At 37.6% G+C, this 24,442-nt stretch overlaps 1 protein-coding gene across 1 annotated transcript in view; it reads left to right on the forward strand.

Annotated features, from left to right (window-relative positions):
- na (sodium leak channel non-selective protein na) overlaps positions 1 to 24,442 on the forward strand; it is a 605,671-nt gene that overhangs the window by 303,589 nt on the left and 277,640 nt on the right. The window contains exons 20-21 of the mRNA XM_090376183.1: positions 4,924 to 5,103; positions 14,159 to 14,279. Coding sequence (XP_090232309.1) covers positions 4,924 to 5,103; positions 14,159 to 14,279 — 301 coding nt within the window. The remainder of the gene's footprint in view (positions 1 to 4,923; positions 5,104 to 14,158; positions 14,280 to 24,442) is intronic.

Below are 24,442 nucleotides of genomic sequence, written 5' to 3' on the forward strand. Positions count from 1 at the left end.
CACTGATGTGTGTGGTACATCAGGGTTGGACTGCATGTATTTAATATATGTTGTAAAAGAATAAGAGAAGTTTACCTCAATATGATATGTAGAACACTTCTGTATGATACTCCCCAGAAATTAAAATGAATATAACATTACAGTAAAAATTAAATTAAAAAATTTAAAATATTACATTATAGTAAAAAATTGAAAACAGTTAAAAAAACAATTGAACACAATTAAAAAATCAATTGAGTGCAATTAAAAATTAAGTAAAAAATTAATTAAAAGAATTTAACGAAAATATTGCAAAACAATTTTCCTTCCTGAAGCTGACAACACTTTTTGACCACATGTCGTGATTAGAGGAATAAAAATACCTTTCATTTTATTGATTTTTAATTGATTCAATTGATTTTTAATTGTGTTTAATTGTTTTTTAAATTGTTTTCAATTTTTTACTGTAACATAATATTTTTGATTTTTTAATTTAATTTTTACTGTAATGTTATATTCGTTTTAATTTGTAGAGAGTATCATACAGAAGTGTTCTACGTATCATATCGAGGTAAACTTCTCTTATTCTTTTTCACATATTGAAATCAACATAGAATGTATTGAGCATCACAGCTCTGGTTTATACTATTAATATATGTTGAAGTTCATTGTAAAAAGATATCTGAGAAGACAAAATTTTGAATCCCCAATACTGAAGTTTTAGTCTCTTTTATTACATGGTTTTTAACACTTATCTGTACTTAATTTTTAGGATCTTATATGTAAAAAAAAAAAAAAAAAGGTAAAGTGCAGCCATTACCAACCCACTGCAGGATGAAAGCCTCCTCAACAGTTCATGCTGAGGAAAATGGACCTTAATCTGCCATGCTGGTCCAGTGCGGGTTGGCAGATCGACCGTATTCAGCAGTCAGGGGCTTGAACCCCGGTCTACTCAAGGAGCGTGTGCTACTGCACTTCCGCTCCTGACCACGCGACTACGGAGGCCATTATATGTATCGTGTTTATTTTTATTTTGTACTATTTTAATTTTTATATTCTTCTATTTAGTTGGTTGATTTGATTATAGTGGAATTAAAATTTGTATTACTAACGCTTTTTAGATAAAGTAAATCTAATGTACAAGTTAGTGCATTTGCATCATATCTGTACATAGCCAACTACATAAGTAGTTATAAATTGGCATCATTAAGTATATCTCATATTGTGAATACCTTCACAACAAGTTTCCATGGTATTGCACTACCTCGAATAAGTAACGCTTCAGCATAGGAGAAGATTATTGTTACTTATTTTCAGCGGATACCATCACCCATACGGCACTGTTTTGGAGCTTATTGACTCCTCATCAGTGGGTGGGCAGGTACCCTGGTGTTGCAATGATGACAACCCAGTTGCGAAGTATAAATCCACAATATGAGAGATGCCTGATGGTGTGGAGTAATTTAGATTACTTAAACTATACCACAATAAAGTAAATCTTAATTTAAGAGTTTAATTATTTTGCATATATTCTAATTTCTCATGCGGAGGACCTGAAATCCAGAAATTCCAAAACTCCAGAAAGTCTGTGTTCCCAAGCTTTCTGGATGAGGGGGTCTAGTACTGTATATCCAGAGTAAATTTCATAAGATTGTAGATCTCCCCTGACAGCAATTTCCCATCAATAACTGAAGGAATTTCTAAAGTCAATTAATTTCAATCAAGGTTCTAATTAACCAAACTCAGGTGGAGGGAGTAGGATTTCCCTGTGAGTTATTCTAAGTTTTCAGCTGGCACAACATGCATATTGGTGCATGAACAATAGAAAATGGCACAGTATGGTCTAAGTTGCTGATGCACTTAAAAATCCAACAACAGCCACGAGACTGTATGCCTGAACTTTGTGATTCCTTATTCTCTCTCTCTCTCTCCCCCACTCACTCCCCCCCACCTTCTGTCCCTCTCCTGTTTACTGTATGACTTCCAACTAATAATTATCAGTAGTGAGTGTAACACTTACATCATGTCATTACAGTGGTGATTATACAAAAAACTCATTTTGAGCAACCATATCGATGCATTCATATGGAGGCATGTGAGCCATTGATAATGCTGATTTATGTTAAGAAATTGCATCAGACAGCGAGTAGTTTATGATGTAATGTTTGTCAAACTTCCTGGATATTTACCATGCCTAGGAGTGCTGATTCAAAGTTAGCAAATAATAAGTAAATTTCTTCCTCTATTACTAGGAACTGAATTATGTTGAATTTACTTACAACTTATCATAAACAAAACAGTTAGTCTTCTTAATGACGGTTTGACCTTTGATTCAAAGATTGAAACAAGTTATGTGACATTCATGCCAAGGCAGAATTTCAAATTTGTACTAATGTGTTTTTTTTTAATGCCACAGTTGAGTTATTTGGACTTTGATGAGGAGTGTTGGACAAAATGCTTATACAAAACAAGAGTATTTTGTTTCTTAGTTACTAAAACCTTAGTTTCAGTAATAATATATCCTTTAATGTGGGATTTTTTTTTCATCCAGCTAGATGAAACACCACTTGATGCATATATGTTCCTTGACTCTAGCACACAGTTGCTCTTAGATGCTCTCTACATTGTGTTATAACTATATATACCATTAAACAAACATTTTTACAATTTAAATTTAAAAACGATGTGGAAAGCATAGTTTTTCAAGTAGATTTCATTGGGAGACAGATAAAGGTTAAACATAAAATATTGTAAGATAATTAAATCCATGTATGAGTTTTATGAAAGTTTGGTATATTGCAGGACTGATCTAGTGATATAATACTATATCAAACACATACAGCACTAAATTTGAATCTTGTTACATTTCTCAATTCTTGCCAAACCTACTTTCAGGCTAATACTGGCCTGAGGATAGAATATGGTATCAAAAATAAAATATATATATTTTTCCACATTTCATATCATTCTTCCTGTGGTTCATTATAAGTACTGGCAGAATAATATGTTAAAGCCATATGGCTTTGACATGTTATATGGAATGAAGTTATTTACTAATGTCTTAAGAGTGAATGTTTTCGATTTCAATTTCTTGGTTTCATCTTTTATGACATTCATTTTCTCACATCGGGTGGATGGGATCTATCCAGTTATATTAAAGGAGGCGGCAAAGCAACTAAGCAAACCCTTAGCCATAATTATGAGAGCATCCTTGGATTCAGGGGAGGTCCCCATGGACTGGAGATGTGCAAATGTATCCCCAATTCACAAAGGGGGATTGAAGGGTGACACGAGTAATTACAGACCAGTTAGTTTAACTTCTGTTCCAGATAAAATAATGGAGTCACTGGTTAAAGATGCATTGCAGGATCATCTAGACAAGACTGCAGCAATAATTCAGACACAGCATGGTTTTGTTAAGGGAAAGTCTTGTCTGACAAATTTGATAGGATATTATGATGTGGTTACAAAGGAACTGGATGCAAAAAATAATTTTGATATCATATATTTGGATTTCAGGAAAGCTTTTGACACTGTTGCTCATGGAAGACTATTGTACAAATTGGAGCAGAATGGTATTAAGGGTAAGTTGCTACAATGGATAAAAGGATGGTTAAGTGGGAGAAGACAGAGGGTGGTAATCAATGGGTGCTGCTCTTCGTGGACTAATGTTATTATTGGAGTCCCACAGGGTTTGGTGTTAAGTCCACTGTTGTTTTGTATAATTATCCGTGATATTGATGAAGGTATATCAGGCTTAATGTCGAAGTTTGTAGATGATTCAAAGGTTGGCAGGGTTGTTAATGACAGTAATGGCAGTGTGCTACTGCAACAGGATCTAGATAATTTGGGCAGATGGGCTAAGAAGTGGCAACTGAAGTTTAACCTTGACAAATGCAAAGTACTGCATATGGGTAAATGTAACCCCAGAGAAACGTACCAACTGTGTGGTACTACACTTAAGGTGGTACAAAATGAAAAAGACCTGGGAGTAATTGTGCAGTCAGATATGAAGTTTTCTGAGCAATGCAGACAGGCTGCCAGGGCAAGTCATGGGGTTTTGTCAATGATATATAGAAATTTTGCTAGCAGGGAGAAGGAGGTGATTGTCCCTCTGTATAAGGCAATGGTCAGGCCACGCCATGAGTACTGCGTACAGGTCTGGAGGCCTTATTTTAGGAAGGATGTAGATTTCCTTGAGCGTGTACAGAGAAGGGCAACAAGATTGGTGAGGGGAATGAAGGGATCCTCTTACCAAGAGAGGCTTAAGTTCTGCAAATTGCAGTGGCTGGAGACTAGGCACCTGCGCGGTGATCTGATTAAGGTATATAAGGCCTTTAATGGGTTGAGCACGCTGAATTCTGATGGGATCCTTCCACTTGTTCAGATTACGAACCTAAGGGGGCATAAATTCAAATTAAGAAAAGACAGATATAGAATAGATATGCGGAAATTTGCCTTTAGCCAGTGGGTGGTTAATTGCTGGAACAAACTTCCATCTGTCATTGTGGAAGTTGACAGGTTAAATAAATTTAAGGAGGAACTGGACAGGCATTTGGAGGGAATGGTGTGATTTTTTTTTTTTTTTTTTTTTGGCTGATGCTGCATAAGCTCATACATTTGCTTTCTTGCATCACATGCCACTACTACTACTACTACATAACTGCAAGAGGCCAGTGCTTTCTGTAATCTGAATTTCAGTAATAATATGTGGCCTAGGTGCCTTAGCTCTTGTTTAAAACAATTAAGTTTTCTTTAAGCTTGATGGGAATTACTATAGTGAGGTTTAGTATAGTAAGTAACTATTCTTACTGTATAGTTACTTACTATACTCATTAATGTTAAACAAGCTTACTATATACTTATTACCATGTGCTTATTCATGTCAATTTATCCATATTTATTGTTGTTTTTACTAATATGCTGATAACTGACTTTCTTTAGAAATCAGAGGGAAGAAGATTTAAGAGAAAATCATCCATTTTTTGATACTCCGCTGTTTATGGTTGGACGAGAAAGCAGGTTTCGTAAATTCTGTCAAACAATTGTTTGGGCACGTTATGATCCACATATACGTGACCCTGTTACAGGAAAGGAAAGAAAAATCAAATATAAAAATATGCAGTAAGCTATTAAATTATTTCATGTGTTTTGTTTTAGAATTTATCTTTAATTTTAACTTTAATTTTAGTGATAATGAATTAAAGTACTGCTTGAAAAAATTATTTTTTTCTCAAGAAATTAAAAGAAATATTACTATATATATATATATATATACGTCAATGGAAAATTTATGTATCTAGAATTTCATGCTGTATGAAGAATAGACTTTGTGATATTACCAGAAGTCACTTGCTACTTGTCTCTGGTACTCAGGTCCCATAAGTTAAGAGTCGATTGCAAAAGTATTAATTAGCCCAAAATTAGTATTTATGAAATACTGGTTGCACTTATTTAGTCTATGAAATGGTGACCAAAGTATAGGATTAGCACATAGCTGGTTTTGTGGAATCCTTGAATAAGTTGAAGGAACTCAGCTGTCATCTCTTTGCCAGAAATGATGTTAACTGACTCGTTCAAAGCACAGATTTGCCAGACACTCCTTAGATTAGCTAAGTCTAGATTCCACAGAAAATCTGTTCTTAAAGAAACACCATGAACACACCAGTCTTATAATTAAGAGCTTTGAGGATCCATCTAATAGAAGAGGGATTACTAAATTGCCTAAACAGTAGACATAGCAACTTAATCTCATATATAAAGTAGTAGGAGTGCTGTGGCTCGGTGAGAACTGAAGGGTGGTTCTCATATGAATCATGGCCCAATGAAATGTGCTACTTGTGCAATGTGTGGACATATCTAGAACGCCTTTGTGTGTGTTCAGTCCAAACAGTACGAGGAAATTAGGTGCAAACTCATCATTCTGATGGGCATTTATAAGAGCTTTAAGAACATGGTGTATGTGCTTGAAGCAACTAAAATGGGGATCCCCTCAAGCTCTCAGCTGCCCAACATGCCAGAGCCCTCACTTGGGTATCAGGCAACCCACATCTGTAAAAACGGCGTCTCCGTAGCCAGGTGGGAAGGAGCAGCAGTGTGTAGCACACGCTTCTTGATTAGACCGGGGTTCGAGCCCGTCACCACCAAATACGGAGGATGCGGAAAGGTCAAGGGAATGACCACCGCATATTCCCGGAGCAATATGGCCTTAGTTGCTAATGCTCCTAAAAAAAACCAAAAACAACAAAACAACATCTGCAAAAGAAAGCACTGGTCCCAAAGGAGGTGGTAATTGTTGGTGACTCTTATGGTCAGAGAAATGGGAAATATGTTGTGCACAAAGGATAGGTGGATAAGAACTAGTGTATGTCTGCCAGAGGCAAAATTAGATAATGCTTTAGAGCAGATATCATCTTTTAAGGGTATAAAAGGTGATACTGTTGTACATGTGGGCACTAATGATATTAAGGGTAGGAGATCTGAGATTTAATTAGCAGATACAGGGAAATATTGGGAAAAAGTTGTGAGTTAGGATTAAATTTGAAATGGTTTGCAATCCTGCACAGACATAATAGAAGGGAGTACACATTGAGAGCCTCGTTAATGAATATGGCCCTGGAGAGACTGTGCTAGGCTCATGGGGTAGAATTTATTTTTCTCAGCAATGGTCTGTGCTTATTAACAGAAGGAACTACGCTTAAATGGAAAGATTGCAAGAATATTTGCCTATGGTATTGAGACAGTGCTAAGTGGGTCAGAAAACTAATATAACTTGGGGGGGGGGATACACAGAATAAAACTAACTGCAGCTGCAAGCAGAAGTGAAAGTGACTCTTGCACTGCTTCTATTGGAACATGCAGCAACCTGGAAAGCAAAGTGTCAGGGGATTTCAAGCCCTGCTAAGGATCATCATGAAACAAGCAAATATATGGACTGTATTAGGGTAATTAAGAGTAATAACAGGTACATGTATACTTGAAAGTACATTAATGCTATGAGCATAACAAATAAATTTGATGAATTTGAAATACTGATTAAGACCTCAAATACAGACATTGTGGGGATATCAGAGACGTGGTGTCACTCAGACATAAGGGATGCAGAATTTGAATATGGGGAATACAATGTGTACAGAAAGGATAGACAAGACCACAGCAGGGGATCACACACTTAGTTAAGAAGTGTATTAAATCGAAGGCAGTGCATCCAGTCAACATGGGTGACTAGTGCAGTGTTGAGTCAGTTTGGTGTGACGTAAACACCGAGAAAATAAAAATGAGATTAGGAGTTTGTTATAAGCCTAATGACAGTGATGAGTATAACAAACAGCTATACAAACAAAGAGAGTGGACCAGTAAATCAAAATGTCTTGTAATGGGGGATTTTAACTTTTCAGATATTGACTGTAACTTGTGGGTTGGTCACTCACACACTAGCAAGATTTTTGTAGATTTATTGAATGATTGTTTTCTACAGCAGCATATTGGAGAAGCAACAAGAGGAAGCAATACTCTTTATCTGATTATCAGCAGCAACTCTTCATGCATTAAGAACCTGCATGTAAAAGACCCTCTGGGTGGCAGTTATCACTCTGCTAATGTGGGACTTACTTAAAGATGTAAGTACAGGAAAGGGAAGAGCTTTTGCTTCCATAACGGTGACTACAGTAGTCTCAGACAATTTTACATTTAGAATTTCTCTAGAATTCCTTCTAGAGAACTCTGTCGAAAATTGTAGAACCTTCCAGAAATATTCCCGATCTTTCTTCTGCATGTAACAGTATTCCAGAATTTTCCTGGACATTCTCGAATGTTGTACAAAGCTCCTGAATGCTCTAGAAATCTCCCAAATTTTGTAGGAAAAAAATTTAAAAAATAAATAGTAAAATAGATGGAAAAGATGATTAAAACCAACTACATGTCTTAGTGTTTGATCATTAACCTACAATATTTGAAAACTGAGGGTGATGAGAAGTTTTTAAGCACATATCTGAGTTTTTTTAACATATTTCCTGTGAGAATCTGTTGAAATTAATTCAAATAGGAAATTGATGCCGACCAGTGTAATGGATACAAAGTTATATAACAGTGTTACTCTAATTGTAATGTTCATTTGGTTAGTGATTCTCTAACAATACATAATATCTACATCAACTTAGATTTATTACAATGTAACTCAGTGAATTACTGAGTTACTTTGTAAGTATATATATATATATATATATATATATTGTTATTTTCTTTGAAGGTATATAAACAACACTAAGCATTATTCAGAAATTGACAGAGGGAGAATTTTTGAATTAGAAATGAAGTGCTTGTTAGTGAAGGGGGGAATCTTCTATAAATTTCTTTATTGTAAATTTTTGTTTTATTATTACACATGTACAGCCACTCTCCGACTTACATAAGGGTTGCATTCCGCGGAACTCTATGTAAGTAGAATTTTACGTTTCGGAATTTCCCTAAATGCTTATGCAGCACTCGCAACTTTCCGTGCTGAATTTGATTGAAGCAAAAAATAAATGTTCAGTGAACATGTAAATACAATTATTTATTCAATTTTTTTTATCTCATGCACAGGAAAAATTACAAAAGTGTACCAAATTACAAAAATTTCAAAAAGAGAGAGGTAACAGGCATAACATCAGCAAGTTTTACCTTTTGAGCATTGTTGCCACAATTAACTCTCCAGCTGACAAGTACGTCGCTGTGGAAGTTGAGGGGGTGTGGAGATTTAGAGGGAGTTTTTTTCCAACACATCACAAAATTTCTCTGCAGCTGCAGAATCAGCACTGATGACTTCACCGTGTACCTTAATGTTATGGAAACCAGCACAATGCCTGAACCTATTAAACCATCCATTGCTTGCCATGAACTTGGCTTGAGGCTTGCCGTACTTATCCTTAATATCTTCATAAATACTTGTTGCTTTTGCTTGTATGACCATTGGACTCAGGGGCACTTGCTTCTGAATCTGATTTTCCATCCATATTATTAATAGCTTTTCCATCTTTGATGAGCTGGATATCATCATTCTTCTGTTTCTTCTGCCGACCAGGCTGGCTGGGTAGGTAAAGTGCCTGCCTGGTAACTCAAAGGTCGTGGGTTCGAATCCCGCCTCGGGCTTGGATCAAAGTACTGCAAAAACCTTGGTGCGTTACGGCCACAGAAGCCGATGCGCCAACAACTACCAAAAAAAAAAAAAAATCTTCTCTTTCTTGGTAATTCCTTTCTACTTCTAACTCTTCTTGTTCTCTCTCTCTCTCTCTCTGGGTAATTCAGAAATTTTTTTTTTTTGGCTGGTGCAGCATAAGCCTCAGGCTTCCTTGCACCATATGGCTAATAATAATAATAATATAGCACCTGAACACTGTTCTGTGATCACTGTTGATCTTAAATGCATTGATCTTTCACTGTTGAAGCAGCGAGACCTAATTCCCGTGCAGTAGGTAAAAAACTTTGTCCTCCTTTGTACTTCTTAATTAATCATTTTTTCTAAATCAATTTTGTTTTGTTTCCTAGCGATGCCAGCACTTGCACTTTCCGTTTTTCTCTTTCCCTTCACCATTGTAATAAGTAAATAGGAATGAAGAGAAGATTCTGAAAATTTATTTACAAGGCATAATTTCTTATGGGTTTAGGTAATTAACTATATAATATCGGTGCAGATACACCATAGTTTACCCATAAATTTGAACTACATATGTAGTGTAAAGGCATCGTTTTAATTGTATCTCATATTGTTGGTGCCTTCACAACGAGATAGCTGGTATTGCACTACTTCAAATAAATAATTACCAACACCATTTGGCATCTCTCGTAGTGTGGAAATAATTTCGCAACTGTGATGGCATGTTGCATTACCAGGGTACCTGCCCACCCACTGATGATGAAGCCCACTAGCTTTGAAATGGAGAGAACTGGGACTTTACAACACTTATTAAAAAGATAGTAGAGCAAGATGGAAATGAGTGGGAAATGTGGGCGAAAATTAAAGAAAGTGCAAAATCATTTTATTACTCAAAAATTAAGGAAAGAAACAAACAGTGTAGAAATAGAGTGAAAGATCTCTTACAAGAAAAAAGAATTTACCAATGGTGCGAGGATGAAAGGGCAACAGCAGAAGTACAAGCAGTTATTGACAGTATAATATTGGAAGAAGAAAAAGAAAAGGCGTGAAAAATACAGCTGAAATTTAGGGAGGCTGATAGTCCTTCAGCTGTGTTTTACCAAAGAAGACTAAGGCTAAATAATTTACGCAAAATGGTTCAGGAAATTAAAGACAATGAGAATACACATTCAACAATGCTCACTATTATGAATCGTTTTGTAAATTACTATGAAAAAGAGCTTGCTTTGCAGAAAAAAGAGAAACACGACTCCATTTGGACGATTGGACAATTCACACCCGAACAAAAAGCATTACAGGACAGGGAAATAATTATGGGGGATCTAACTGTGGCTCTAAAATCATGTAAATTATGATGTGTACCGGGACCGGATGGTTTGGGGGTTGAATTTTATAAGAAATTTTGGAACCTGTTAGAGCCTATTCTTCTGGCCATCTTTAGCAAATTTTTTCAGGAGGGGATTGTACCCGAAGGCTTTTTAAATGTCTATACTACTTTCATTCCGAAGCATGGACAGGATTTAACAAAAATTGGTAATTGGAGACTTATAATGTTAGCTAATTGTGACAACAAAATATTTGCAAAGATTTTGATAGTTAAGTTAAAAGGCGACGTAACCCAGGTAGTTAGAAGCACATAGTGCTACGGTATACCAGAGAGGCGGATAGAATATAACCTTTGGCTATTAAAGGATATATCAGAATATCGGAAATGAAAGAGTTACAATTTAGCATTAGTATCAATTGACCTAGAAAAGGCTTTTGATAGAATTGACCACAACTACCTTTTCTCTATAATTGAAGATACGAACATAGGATCTCAGTTGTTTATAGTCCTGAGAAATCTATATACACGTAGTAGCACAAGACTTTTGATAAATGGAGAAAATTCGAAAAACATTAAAATTGATAGCGGAGTAAAGCAAGATGTCCGCTTAGTCCTTTGTTATTTACGTTAGCACTGGAACCACTACTGGGAAAAATAGACAGAACTGAGGTCATTCAGGGGATACCGTTGCCAAAGCCAGCAGAGCAGTGTAAATGTATAGTGTATGCAGATGATGTTACCGCCACTCTCAGTACGAGTTATGCGGTGGAAAAATTTATGTCACTCGTTAGATCTTTTGGTAAGAAGTCGGGGTTGGTTAAACATAAATAAAGATAAAACTAGGATCAAATTGTTAGGGGAATGGGTAAATCGGTCTTTAGCACAACAAGAAGTGGAGTCGGATAAATCAATTCAAATATTGGGAGTTTCGTTTAGAGAGAGTCCCATGCTACCTGTAGGAGGGCTCACCACTAAAATATGGGAAAGTTTAAAAGAGTAGGAAGTGGAACAATTTTCTTTTGAGAACAAATCCATCATTGTTAGAACTGTAATTCTTCCTATAATCTTATACACGGTGTTTATAATGGGAATCACAGCTAGGACAATGAGACGATTTTACGTTCCAACATTTCAGTTTTTATGGGGAGGAAAACGGCAAGAGATAGCGCAGAAATTTTTATTTTTACCATGGGAAGATGGGGGAATAAGTATTCCAAAAATTAATTTGAGGCGTAGCTGTAAGAGACTGCTGGATGTGGCTAATATGGTGCAGTCTAACCATTTAATAGCGATACTGATAAAATATTTTATGGGATTTAATACAGCCTTAATTAAAGGCGGCAATTATCTAGGGCCAAAAGTAGAGACAATTTCTATATATTACAAAAAAATTCAGGATATGTGCACACAGTTAAGGGAGAAAGATATAGATCCTTTTAAGGGTGGTTTAAAACAACTCTACTGGACACTGTTTAACACAGAAAATCCAGAAAAGCCAAATTTAGGAAACCATAACATGCAGTTGTTTTTTAAAAATCTAAAAATTGGCGGAAACTACCCATCACTTATTGACTTTTCGTGGAGGGTTGGTTATGGAAATATACCAGTGAACAATATCACATATAGATTTAGTCAGACAGGCAACAGATTATGCCAATTTTGTTCAATCAATTTTGTACCGAAATTGAAACAGTGTACCATTTATTTTATTACTGTCGATTCGTGCAGGAGTTTAGAAGCGAATTTGTAGATTTTTGAGGATAAGACAGTTCACACTGGAGGAGGTAATTTACTTGCAATTCGATCATCCCTTGGGCAAGAAAAAAATGTTCACGATATTTTTAATTACAGAGGCAAATCATGTGTGGAAGCTTCGAAAACGGAAAAGGTTTGGGACCTTTAGGGGATCTCTTTGGGACTAGAAACAAACTATGTCTGCTTCCATGCAAAGATTTTCACAGTTGGAAAAATGGCATTTAGGGTCTGATAAGTTTCTGAAAAGGTGGGGAGAGACACCTCTTCTGTGCAGTTTGGTTGGAGATGAGGTTCATCTAACCCCGGGGACTCACATCTGGTGAGTATGGGCTTGGCACACCCAGGGTCCTGAGCTGGATATCATCATTCTTCTCTTTCTTGGTGATACCCTTCTACTTTTGACTCTCTCTCTCTCTCTCTCTCTCTCTCTCATGGTAACTCGGGAACTTTTTTTTTTTCCTGGTGCAGCATAAGCCTCAGGCTTTCTTGCACCATATGGCTATTAATAATAATAACAATAATAATAAGTACTAGTTTTAGTTATTTGGGGAAAAAAAAAAAAAAAAAAAGCACCTGGTTTTTTTTCGTTTATATTCAGTTTTCTTAATAAAAATCTAGATCTCTTAGACTCTCATCAAAACAATTCCATGATATAGGTTTGAATTTTATAACTCATTTGTTTGGTTTAATAGATCTGGTCCAACGGGTTATTTTTCACATTAAATTCACAAATAGCTTTGAAATGATCGTCTGAATTAAGATTTTTCATGATTTAGGTTTGGATTTTATAATTCATTTGTTTGATTTAATAGATCTGGTCGAATGAGTTTTTTTTTTCCACATTAGAAGTAGTGCAATATCAGCTATCTCATTGTGAAGGCACCCACAATATGAGATATGCAAAATTAAAACGATGCCTTTACACTACATACGTAGTTCAAATTTATGGGTAAAACTATGGTGTATCTACACCGATATTATATAGTTAATTACCTAAACCTGTAGGAAATTATGCCTTGTGCATTTTGTCTTCAAATACACAGAAGGCAAAATACGTTTTCACGATTTTTTTAAGTTTGCCCTGGCTGGCAAACTTACATAAAGTTGAATTTCCATAAGTCGAGTATTACATAAGCCGGGGAGTTCCTGTATATTGCTTTTAAAACTGTTGGGTTTCCATAGAGGATCTGAAGCCCATAAAAACATATAGTTGTCCTAAAATCATATTGCAAAAATTTCACGGGTTTCGGGACTATGTGCAATACATATTCACCTTATATATGAATATTTAGTGCATATAGTCCATAATAAATCAAAGTAAGTAGTCTCACTTTGATTTATTTTTGTAAAGACGAACTTTTGTGTAAATGATTACAAATCAAATACAAAACAATTAATAGGTACTGAGACTTGAAACTAAATCTTGCATGTTCCAAAATGTCACAGTCTCCAATACATGCAATGTAGTATAATGCACCACTATTTTTAACTACTTCCAGCCTTCTTGCATTAGTATGATCTATCTATTTTAGGTGTTTTGCAATGTTTCAAGTCAAGCACTTGATCAAGTATCAACGTGAATTTTATATAATTTTTTTTGATTTAGTACTTCTTGCTTTTAAACTTTGTGGACTTATGTGTTATCTTTGTCCTTTTTGAGCCGTCTTAATATTACGTGAAATTAAATCCATAAGAAATTAGATTGTTCATAAATTTTTTTCAATGTGTAAATAACATCTTCAGATGTTGGCAAACCTTATATGCATTGATTTTTGGTCTGTTCCAGAAGAACAATACAGATCATGTATTTAGAAGACAGCTTCTTCTTTATACATGGATTAGTTTAGTAATAATGACTTTAAAACAGAATTTTGTGCAGACTGTTAAAAATAAAGCCAAACTAAGAGAAAATATTGTTTATAAATTTATGCAATTCTGTATTTCAGTTTTTCTTTTATTTTTAGCAATCTTCTAGGCTTGGTGACTTATTTAGATTGGGTTATGATTCTCATTACGACCTTGTCTTGTATATCAATGATGTTTGAAACAGCTCAGCGCCGTATAATGAATACACCAGTCCTTCAAGTAAGTTTTTATTTTATATTAAAAATTTTTGTTACATAAGGGACTGCCTTTCTTCTACTTGTACTAATAATGATGAAGTAACATGTAGAAAAAGACTTAATATTTAAGCCACTCATCAAATTAATTTCGATCGATCTAAAAAATCACAATATAATTAGTAGTAATGGCAAATGATGCAAAAAAGCAAGCTTATATAACATCAACCAAAAAAAAAAAACCCACATTTCACCCAACTGTACCCTCCAAGAATTTGTCTAGTGCTCCCTTGCTATTCAACCCATCCACTAATCAACCAACCGCTGGCTGAAGGAAAACTTCTGCATATCCTGTAACCATCCTTCTCAACTTGAATTTATGCCCCATCATGTGTGTAGTCTCAGAAAGTGGAAGAATACCATTAACATTTGGCTTACTCAATCGATTCAAGGCTTTAAACACCTCAATCAGATCTCGCTATTGGTGTCTCGTCTCGAGATGCTGCAATTTGCAGAACTGAAGCCTTTCTAGGTAAGAGCACCCTTTTGTTCCCTTCAACAGTCTGATTGCCCTTCACTGCACCCATTCCAGATCTATATTCTTCCTAAAGTGAGGTCTCCAGACATGTATACAGTACTCAAGGTGCAGCCTAACCATGGCCTTATACAAAGGGATAATTACCTCCTTATCCCTCCTAGCAAAGTTTCTATATATCATTGAAAAAACCCCATGAGTTGTCCTGGCAGCACATCTGCACCACTCAGAGAATTTCATGTCTGCTGTACAATTACACCCAGTTCTTTTTCATTCTCCACTACCCTGAGTGTAGTACCACACAGTTGATAAGTTATTCTGCAGTTACTGCTACCCATGTGCAGTACCTTACATTTGTCAGTGTTAAACTTCAACTACTATTATCCTAGATCTTTTTGGAGTGCTCACCCTGATTACTGTTATTACCCACCCTGCCAACCTTTGTATCATCTGCAAACGTAGGCAAAGGAATGGGTTTTAATTTCAGAAAAGGAAATTATGATGCCTTAAGGTACTACATGGCCTCTGTTAACTGGGTAGATATCGCGCAGAGAATGAATACATTTCAACTGTGGTATGCTTTTAAAACATTAATCACAGATGCCTTGAATGCTATATACCATTAAAAAAATACTCCACGAAGAGGGTTCCAAGTTGGATGAATAGTGAAGTTGCCGCATTACTTGAGCAGAAAAAGGTGGCATGGAAAGGTTACAGAGCAATAAAAAGTACTGAAGCCTATAACAGCTACAAGGTGATGTGTAATAGAGCCACAGAAAAGGTTCGACAGGCAAAGGCAGCTTATGAGAAATCACTAGCAAACAGAGCAAAGAGGGGTGGATAAAAAGAATTCTTCACATATATAAATGCCAAGAAGAGCAGGACAAACCAGATCGGACCTTTACGTAAGGGAAAGGGGATAGTATTAAATACGCCAGCTGCCGTTGCAGATGAACTCAACAGTTATTTTGCATCGATATTTACAAATGAAAAGCCTTTTGTGGCAATGGGAAATTGTGGGAGCGAAGTTAAAAAATATGTAATTAATGATATTGAAATTTCGCAAGATTATTTAATGAAAAAACTTTTGAGCCTACAGACCAGTAAGGCTCCTGGAGTTGATGGAATATACCCTATAATCTTAAGAGAGGCGGCAAGCGAGTGCATTGAACCATTGAGGCTAATTATGCGAGCATCACTAGACTCTGGGGAGATTCCCTTGGATTGGAAAAGTGCAAATATATCTCCCATACATAAGGGTGGCTCTAAAAGTGAAGTTGGAAATTATCAACCTGTCAATCTGACTTCAGTAGTAGGGAAAATCATGGAGGCAATGATCAAGGGTGGAATTCAGGATCATTTGAATCGAACTGAAATTCTCAAGGATACTCAGCATGGTTTTGTAAAGGGAAAATCATGTTTAACAAATCTGGTTCGTATTTTGAAAGGGTCACTCACGAGCTGGATTTAGGGAATAATTTCTACATTGTTTATTTAGATTTCAGCAAAGCTTTTGACTCAGTCCCACATGAGCAGTTGCTTTATAAGCTGGAACAGGTTGGAATCACTGGGAAAATCCTTAGATGGATAGAAGGATGGCTTCAGGGCATGAGGCAGAGGGTTGTGATAAATGGCTATTCCTCAGATTGGGTTGATGTAAGAAGTGGGGTTCCCCAAGGATCAGTATTAGGGCCACTGTTGTTTTTAATTTTCATAAACGACATCGATGAAGGGATAGAGGGCGTGATGTCTAAATTTGCAGATGATGTTAAAATTGGTAGAGTAGTTAATGATCACTGTCAAGCTGAGCTTCTTCAGAGAGACCTAGATAGACTTCAGGAATGGTCAGAAAAATGGCAGCTGTGCTTTAATCCAACAAAGTGTAAGGTATTACACCTGGGAAACAGTAATCCCAAAAAAACTAATTCACTTGGTGGAGTTCAACTAAACCCAGTACTGGAGGAAAGGGACTTGGGTGTTACGATACGGTCAGACATGAAATTCTCTGAGCATTGTAAACAGGTTGCAAGGAAGGCCCATGGTGTCCTATCGATGATCTATCGAACTTTTGCAAGTACAGATAGGGACGTGATAATCCCATTATATAAGGCTTATGTTAGACCACACTTGGAATACTGTGTTCAAGTATGGAGACCGCACCTAAAGAAAGACATCGAGCTTCTTGAAAGGGTGCAAAGAAGGGTAACTCGCCTGGTGAGATCGGCAAAAGGGCGTCCTTATGAAGAAAGACTTTGAATATGTGGGTTGCAGAGTTTGGAAACTAGACACCTTAGAGGAGATTTGATTGAGGTGTTTAAGGCTCTGAGAGGCATCAGTAAAATGAATGAGGACAAAATTTTCAAGATTATAAATGATGCTAGAACTAGGGGACATAAATTCAAGTTACAGGGGAAAATGTTTAGATTGGACTACAGGAAGTTTTATTTTAGCCAGCGAGTTATAAATTACTGGAATAAGTTGCCTTCATGGGTGGTAGAGGCCGACAGTTTGGGGAAATTCAAAGGTCATCGGGATAGTACTTTCGGGTAAGGGAAGTGCATAGGATGATAGGTTTAATTTCCTTTTTATTTATATTTTTTTTTTTTTTTTTTTTTGGCCGACCGGGCTAGCCGAGTGGGTAAAGTACCTACCTGGCAACCCAAAGGTCGCGGGTTCGATTCCCGCCTCGGGCTTGGATCAAAGTACTGCAAAAACCTTGGGAGGTGCAATATGGCCACAGAAGCCGATGCGCCAACTACCAAAAAAAAAAAAAAAAAAAATTTATTTTTATTTTATTTTTTTTATTTATTAATTATTATTATTTAGTTATTTATTTATTTTTTTTTTGTGTTTATCATTGTTTTGTTCGGATTTTTTTTTTTTTTTTTTGGCTGGTGCAGCATAAGCCATAGGCTTTCTTGCACCATGCAGCCGTTACTAATACTAATTAAGTATGATATACCTTCATATCATGGGTAAATATGGAAAACAGTGGATCCAGCACTGAACCATGGGAGACTCCCACAATAACATTAGTCCAGGAAGAGCAGTGCCCATTGATAACCACCCTCTGTGTTCTTCCACTCAACTATCCCTTTATCCATAGCAGGAACTTGACCTTAATGCCACATTGCCTCAGTTTGTGTAGAAGTCTTTTATATGCAACAGTATCAAAAGCCTTCCTGAAATCCAAGTATATGATGTTAAATAATTTTTTGCTTCCCGTTCCTTGATCACTGCATCATAATAGCCAATCAGATTGGTTAGAGAAGACCACCCCTTAACAAATCCATGCTGTGATTGCAGTATAAACTGCATGCCTGTCCAATGGTCCTGCATTACTTCTTTAACAAGCGCATCCGTTATTTTCCCTGGAACAGATGTTAAACTAACAGGTCTATAATTACTCATGTTGCCTTTTGATCTCACTTTATGAATTGTGGTTATATTCACACTTCTCCAATCCATAGGGACCTCCTCTGAATTCAAGGATGCTCTCATAATTATGTCTGAAGGTTCGCTTACCTCCTTTTCTGCCTCCCTTAATATAATGGGATAGATTCCATCTGTTCCAAGTGCCTTTTTTATGTCTGTCCTCGACAATTTTTCCTGCACTTTCTTTTCAGTTATCATAAAGTCATTTAGCTCCTTGTTAGAATTTGATAAACTTATGACATCCCCTTCCCTAAAGAATTCCTCATGTGGGAATGTAGATGCAAAATACTGTATTCAATTTTTCCACAAACTGAGCAGGGTCGTCAAGAGTTAATTCATAGAGATCAAGTGGCCCAATGTGATTTAACCCCTTCCTACTACTGTTATTATAAGCATAGAAGTCTTTGCTGTTTTTCTTTTCATTCTTTGCCAAAGACTTCTCATAATCTGCCTTAGCTTGCCTGACCTCCTTTGTGACTTGATTACAGACTGATTTATGTCTACTATGGGTTTGTGTATCACCTGATAACTTATATGCCTCCCATGCACTTTTCTTCTCTGTCATGTGTCTTAATTGTTCATCTGACATTCATTTAGATCTAAGCCTTGAACAGTATTTCTTTGTTGGTTTGAAAAGCATAGTAGCTTCTTTGATTTCTTCCCTGAATACTTCCCATTTAGAATTTTCTGTTGTTAAGATCATCAGTTGGTTCCAATGTACACAATTTAAAAACTGTCTGAGACCTCTATAGTCACCCTTATGAAAGCAAAAGCCTTTCTCTTTATCCTTGACAGTAGTTATGTTTTTAATTAAATTCCACATTAGTACACTGTGATCACTGCTACCAAGTGGGTCTTTTACTTGCAGATTCTTAATGCATGAAGAATCACTGCTGATGACGAGATCAAGAGTATTGCTTCCTATTGTTGCCTCTCTAATATGCTGCTGTAGAAAATAGTCATCCAAGAAATCCACAAAACTCACAAATTCCAGTCAACATCTGGAAATTTAAAATCCTCCATTTTGAGATATTCTGATTTGCTGGTCCACTCTATTTCTCTGTTTAGCTGTTTGGTATACTCATCATAGTCATTAGGCCTCTGACACACTCCTACTCTCAGTTTTGTTTTCCTAGTACTAATATCACACCAAATGACTTAACATTACACTCTACCCCTCTTCTCTTCTATCTGTCCTTCCTGTATACATTGTACTTCCCCATATTCAAAGTCAGCATCACTTATGTTTCAGGTGCCTCCGTAGCCAGGTGGGAAGGAGCAGCAGTGCATAGCACACACTTCTTGATTAGACCGGGGTTTGAGCCCGTCACCACCAAATACGGAGGATGCGGAAAGGTCAGGGAATGACCACCGCATATCCTGGAGCAATATGGCCTTACTTGCTAATGCTCTTAAAAACCAAAAAACAACAACAAAACTTATGTTTCAGTGACACCATGTTTCTGCTATTCGTACAATGTCTGCATTTGATGAGTTAATCAGTACTTCAAATTCATCAAATTTATGTATAATGTTCCTAGCATTAGTGTACATTCAAGTATACACCAATGAGTCAAATCATTATGACCACCTACTTAATATGATGTTGGTCCTCCACATGCAGCCAAACAGCTTGTACCCGGCAAGGCATGGATGCTACAAAATTTTTAAATGTGTCTTGTAGTATCTGGTACCAACGCGTACCAGCTACCACAACCAGAGAGGGTAATACTCTTGATCTGGTTATCAGCAGTGATCATTCGTGTATTAAGAATTTGCAGATAAAGGAACCACTAGGTGGCAGTGATCACAGTGTACTGATGTGGGATTTACTTACAGATATAATTACCATCAGAGGTAAAGGAAACTGTTTTTGCTACCGTAAAGGTGACTACAGCAGTCTCAGACAGTTTTTAAATTCTGTACAGTGGGACCAACTGACGATGTTACCAACAGTAAATTCTAAGTGGGAAGCATTCAAGAAATTAATTGTGGATGCTATTAAAAGTTTCATACCTATTAAGAAATATTGTTCAAGGTTTAGGCCTAAATGGTTATCAAATGAACTAATGAGACTCGTGACAGAGAAGAAAATGCATGGGATGCATATAAATTATCAAATGACTCAGAAGCCTATGGCAGATATAGCTAGTCTGTTGTATTCAGGTCACAAAGAGGTTAGGCAGGCGAAGGCAGATTACGAGAAATCTTTGGCAAAAGATGCTAAGAAAAACAGCAAGGATTTCTTTACTTATATGAACTCTAAAAGGAAGGAGATGAATCTGATTGGTCCACTTGATATCAATGGTTCGTTGATGATTCTGCTCAGATAGCAAACAAACTGAATGAGTATTTTGCATCTGCATTCATGCATGAGAGTTATTAAGGTTTGAAAATGGCAGAAGGTTATCAAATTGTAGCAGGGTGCTTAATGGTTTTGTAATAACTGCGAGCAAAGTGGAGGAGAAATTGTTGAAGTTAAACCTAAGAAAGGCACCTGGGGTGGATGGGATCTATCCAGTTATATTAAAGGAGGCAGCAAAGCAACTAAGCAAACCCTTAGCCATAATTATGAGAGCATCCTTGGAGTCAGGGGAGGTCCCCATGGAGTGGAGATGTGCAAATGTATTCCCAATTCACAAAGGGGGATCGAAGGGTGACATGGGTAATTACAGACCAGTTAGTTTAACTTCTGTTCCGGGTAAAATAATTGAGTCACTGGTTAAAGATGCATTGCAGGATCATCTAGACAAGACTGCAGCAATAATTCAGACACACCATGGGTTTGTTAAAGGAAAGTCTTATCTGACAAATTTTATAGGATATTATGATGTGGTTACAAAGGAACTGGATGCAAAAAATAATTTTGATATCATATATTTGGATTTCAGGAAAGCTTTTGACACTGTTGCGTATGGAAGACTACTGTACAAATTGGAGCAGAATGGTATTAAGGGTAAGTTGCTACAATGGATAAAAGGATGGTTGAGTGGGAGAAGACAGAGGGTGGTAATTAATGGGTGCTGCTCTTCGTGAACTAATGTTATTAGTGGTGTCCCACAGGGTTCGGTGTTGGGTCCTCTGTTGTTTTATATATTTATCAATGATATTGATGAAGGTATATCAGGCTTAGTGTCGAAGTTTGCAGATGATACAAAGGTTGGCAGGGTTGTTAATGACAGTAATGGCAGTGTGCTACTGCAACAGGATCTAGATAATTTGGGCAGATGGGCTAAGAAGTGGCAACTGAAGTTTAACCTTGACAAATGCAAAGTACTGCATATGGGTAGAAGTAACCCCAGAGAAACGTACCAACTGTGTGGTACTACACTTAAGGTGGTAGAAAATGAAAAAGACCTGGGAGTAATTGTGCAGTCAGATATGAAGTTTTCTGAGCAATGTAGACAGGCTGCCAGGGCAGGTCATGGGATTTTGTCAATGATATATATGAATTTTGCTAGCAGGGAAAAGGAGGTGATTGTCCCTCTGTATAAGGCAATGGTCAGGCCATACCTTGAGTACTGCGTACAGGTCTGGAGGCCTTATTTTAGGAAGGATGTAGATTTCCTTGAGCGTGTACAGAGAAGGGCAACAAGATTGGTGAGGGGAATGAAGGGATCCTCTTACCAAGAGAGGCTTAAGTTCTGCAAATTGCAGTGGCTGGAGAATAGGCACCTGCGCGGTGATCTGATTGAGGTGTATATGGCCTTGAATGGGTTGAGCACGCTGAATTCTGATGGGATCCTTCCACTTGTTCAGATTATGAACCTAAGGGGGGGCATAAATTCAAATTAAGAAAAGACAGATGTAGAATAGATGTGCGGAAATTTGCCTTTAGCCAGCGTGTGGTTAATTGCCAGAACAAACTTCCATCTGTTGTTGTGGAAGTTGATAGGTTAAATAAATTTAAGGAGCAACTGGACAGGCATTTGGAGGGAATTGGGTGATTTTTTTTTTTTTTTTTGGCTGATGCTGCATAAGCTCATACATTTGCTTTCTTGCATCACATGCCACTACTACTACTATTACTACTACGTAACCACCAGATCCTTTAACTCCTGTAAGGTCTGTGGTTGAGATGCCGCAGATCGAAGTTGCTGTTCCTACACAAACCACAGAGCCGGCCGGGCTAGCCGGTTTGGGTAAAGTGCCTGCCTGGCAACCCAAAGGTCGCAGGTTCAAATCCCGCCTCCAGCTTGGATCAGAGTAGAAAATGCAAAAGCCTTGGGAGGTGCAATATGGCCACAGAAGCCGATGCGCCAACAACTAACAAAAAAAAAAAAAAAACCACAGATACTCGTAATTGATGTCTGGGGAATTTGGAGGCCAGAGCAATACCTGGAAGTCTTCCTCATGTTCTGCAAACCAGTCTCGAACAATCTGGGCGTTGTGGCATGGTGCATTATCCTGCTGAAAGACGGCACTACCAGAGGGGAAGACCGTTGCCATTAAAGGGTGTACCTGGTCAGCAATGATGTTTAGGTAGGTGGTAGACATCAGAGTGCCCAGCCCATGGATGTCTGCACCCAGCATATCCCAGCAGAACATCAACCAAAGCATGACACTGCTGCCGCCACCAGCTTGTTTTCATCCCACAGTGCATCACTTCCCCATGTAAATAACGCACATGTATCCAGCCTTCCACATGTTGCAACAGGAAACGTGATTCATCAGACCAGACAACCGCCTTCCAATCACTCAAGGTCCAGTTTCAATGCTTGCATGCCCATTATAGGCGATTTCGCCAGTGAACTGTGGTTAGCATGGGCCGCTGAAGCGGCCTGCGGCTATGCAGCCCCATTTTCCGCAGGGTTTGATGTACTGTGTGTTGTGACACATTACTGCTGTCACCAGCATTCCAATTACTTGCGAGTTGCGCTACAGTTGCCCTTCTGTTGCCATGTACCATCCAGGAGAGCCTTCGCACATCTCGAGCATCAATGAGCCTTGGTCATCCAACACCTCGCTGGCAGTTTGTGGGTTTTCCCTCCTTGAACCATTTTCCGCTGACCATGAGCATCCCAGCAGCCGTGCCATTTCGGATATGCTCTGACCAGTTGTCTGGCCATTATAATTTGGCCTTTGTCAAACTCGCTTAAGTCTGCTGCCTTTCCCATCTGAAAAACAAGAGTAACACTGATTAATGGAGCTCAGTATCAGGTGTTTTTTATGCCATGTCCTGACTCACGCATGTGCCGTAGTTTACCTGCAGTTGCTTCGATTTGCATAATGACTCACTGGTCATAATGTTTTGGCTCATCGGTATACAAGTACGTGTTGTTATTCTTTGTTTCCCTAACACAGCCCATGTATTCATTTGTTCTATAATGACCAATGACAGGGCCTGAAATCCCAGACACTTTGCTTTCCAGGCTGCTGCATGTACCAATAGTACCAGTGTAAGAATCACTTTCTCCTCTGCCTGTAGCTGTAGTTAAACTATTAGTCTGTATATCCTTCCAAGCTAGCAGTTTTCCAACTCACCTCTCACTGCCTCGATAGCATCAGCAAATATTCTTGCACCCTTTCTAGTCAGATATATTCCAATTCCTGTAAAAACAGTCTCTGTTGTTAACAAGCACAGACCACACTGAGAAAATTTCCACCCCATGAGTCTTGCACATTCTCTCCAGGGCCTAATTGATTGACAAGGCTCTCAACATATTCTCCCTCCTATCGTGTCTGAACAGAATTGCAGACACTTTTAAATTTGGTCCTAATTCTTAACTTTTTGCCAACATTACCCTGTACTTGTTAAGTAAGCCCTCATATTTCCTGCTCCTTATATCATTTGTGTGAACGTGTGCAACAATATCACCTTTTGTGCTCTTAAAAGATCATATATGCTCTATAACGTCATCTACTTTTGTCCCTGGCAGACCCAGTCCACCTATCCTTCTTGCACAACATATTTCCCATTTATGTGACAATAGACTCACCAAGAATAACAGGCTCCTGTGGTACCAGCGCATTCTGCCTTGAAGATTGCTGCTGTGATGTCTGATGCACAAGAGTGAGCTCTTGTGTTGAGTTTGGCAGCTGAAGGCTTGATGGGCTGCCATTTTATTTCCTTCAATGACATCTACCCCCACTTTTAAAACTTCATAAACACCACCAGAATGCTGTGTTGTCGCCTAATTTCTTCACATTCTCTGCACCTAGCACATTTCATAAGTTGCAAATTTTTTTACGCTATGATGCATTGGAGAATCGCCCCC

Source organism: Mastigoproctus giganteus, chromosome 6 (genome assembly GCF_048544385.1).
Source record: "Mastigoproctus giganteus isolate SK-2022 chromosome 6, ASM4854438v1, whole genome shotgun sequence".
In the NCBI taxonomy this organism is placed as follows: Eukaryota; Metazoa; Arthropoda; class Arachnida; order Uropygi; family Thelyphonidae; genus Mastigoproctus; species Mastigoproctus giganteus.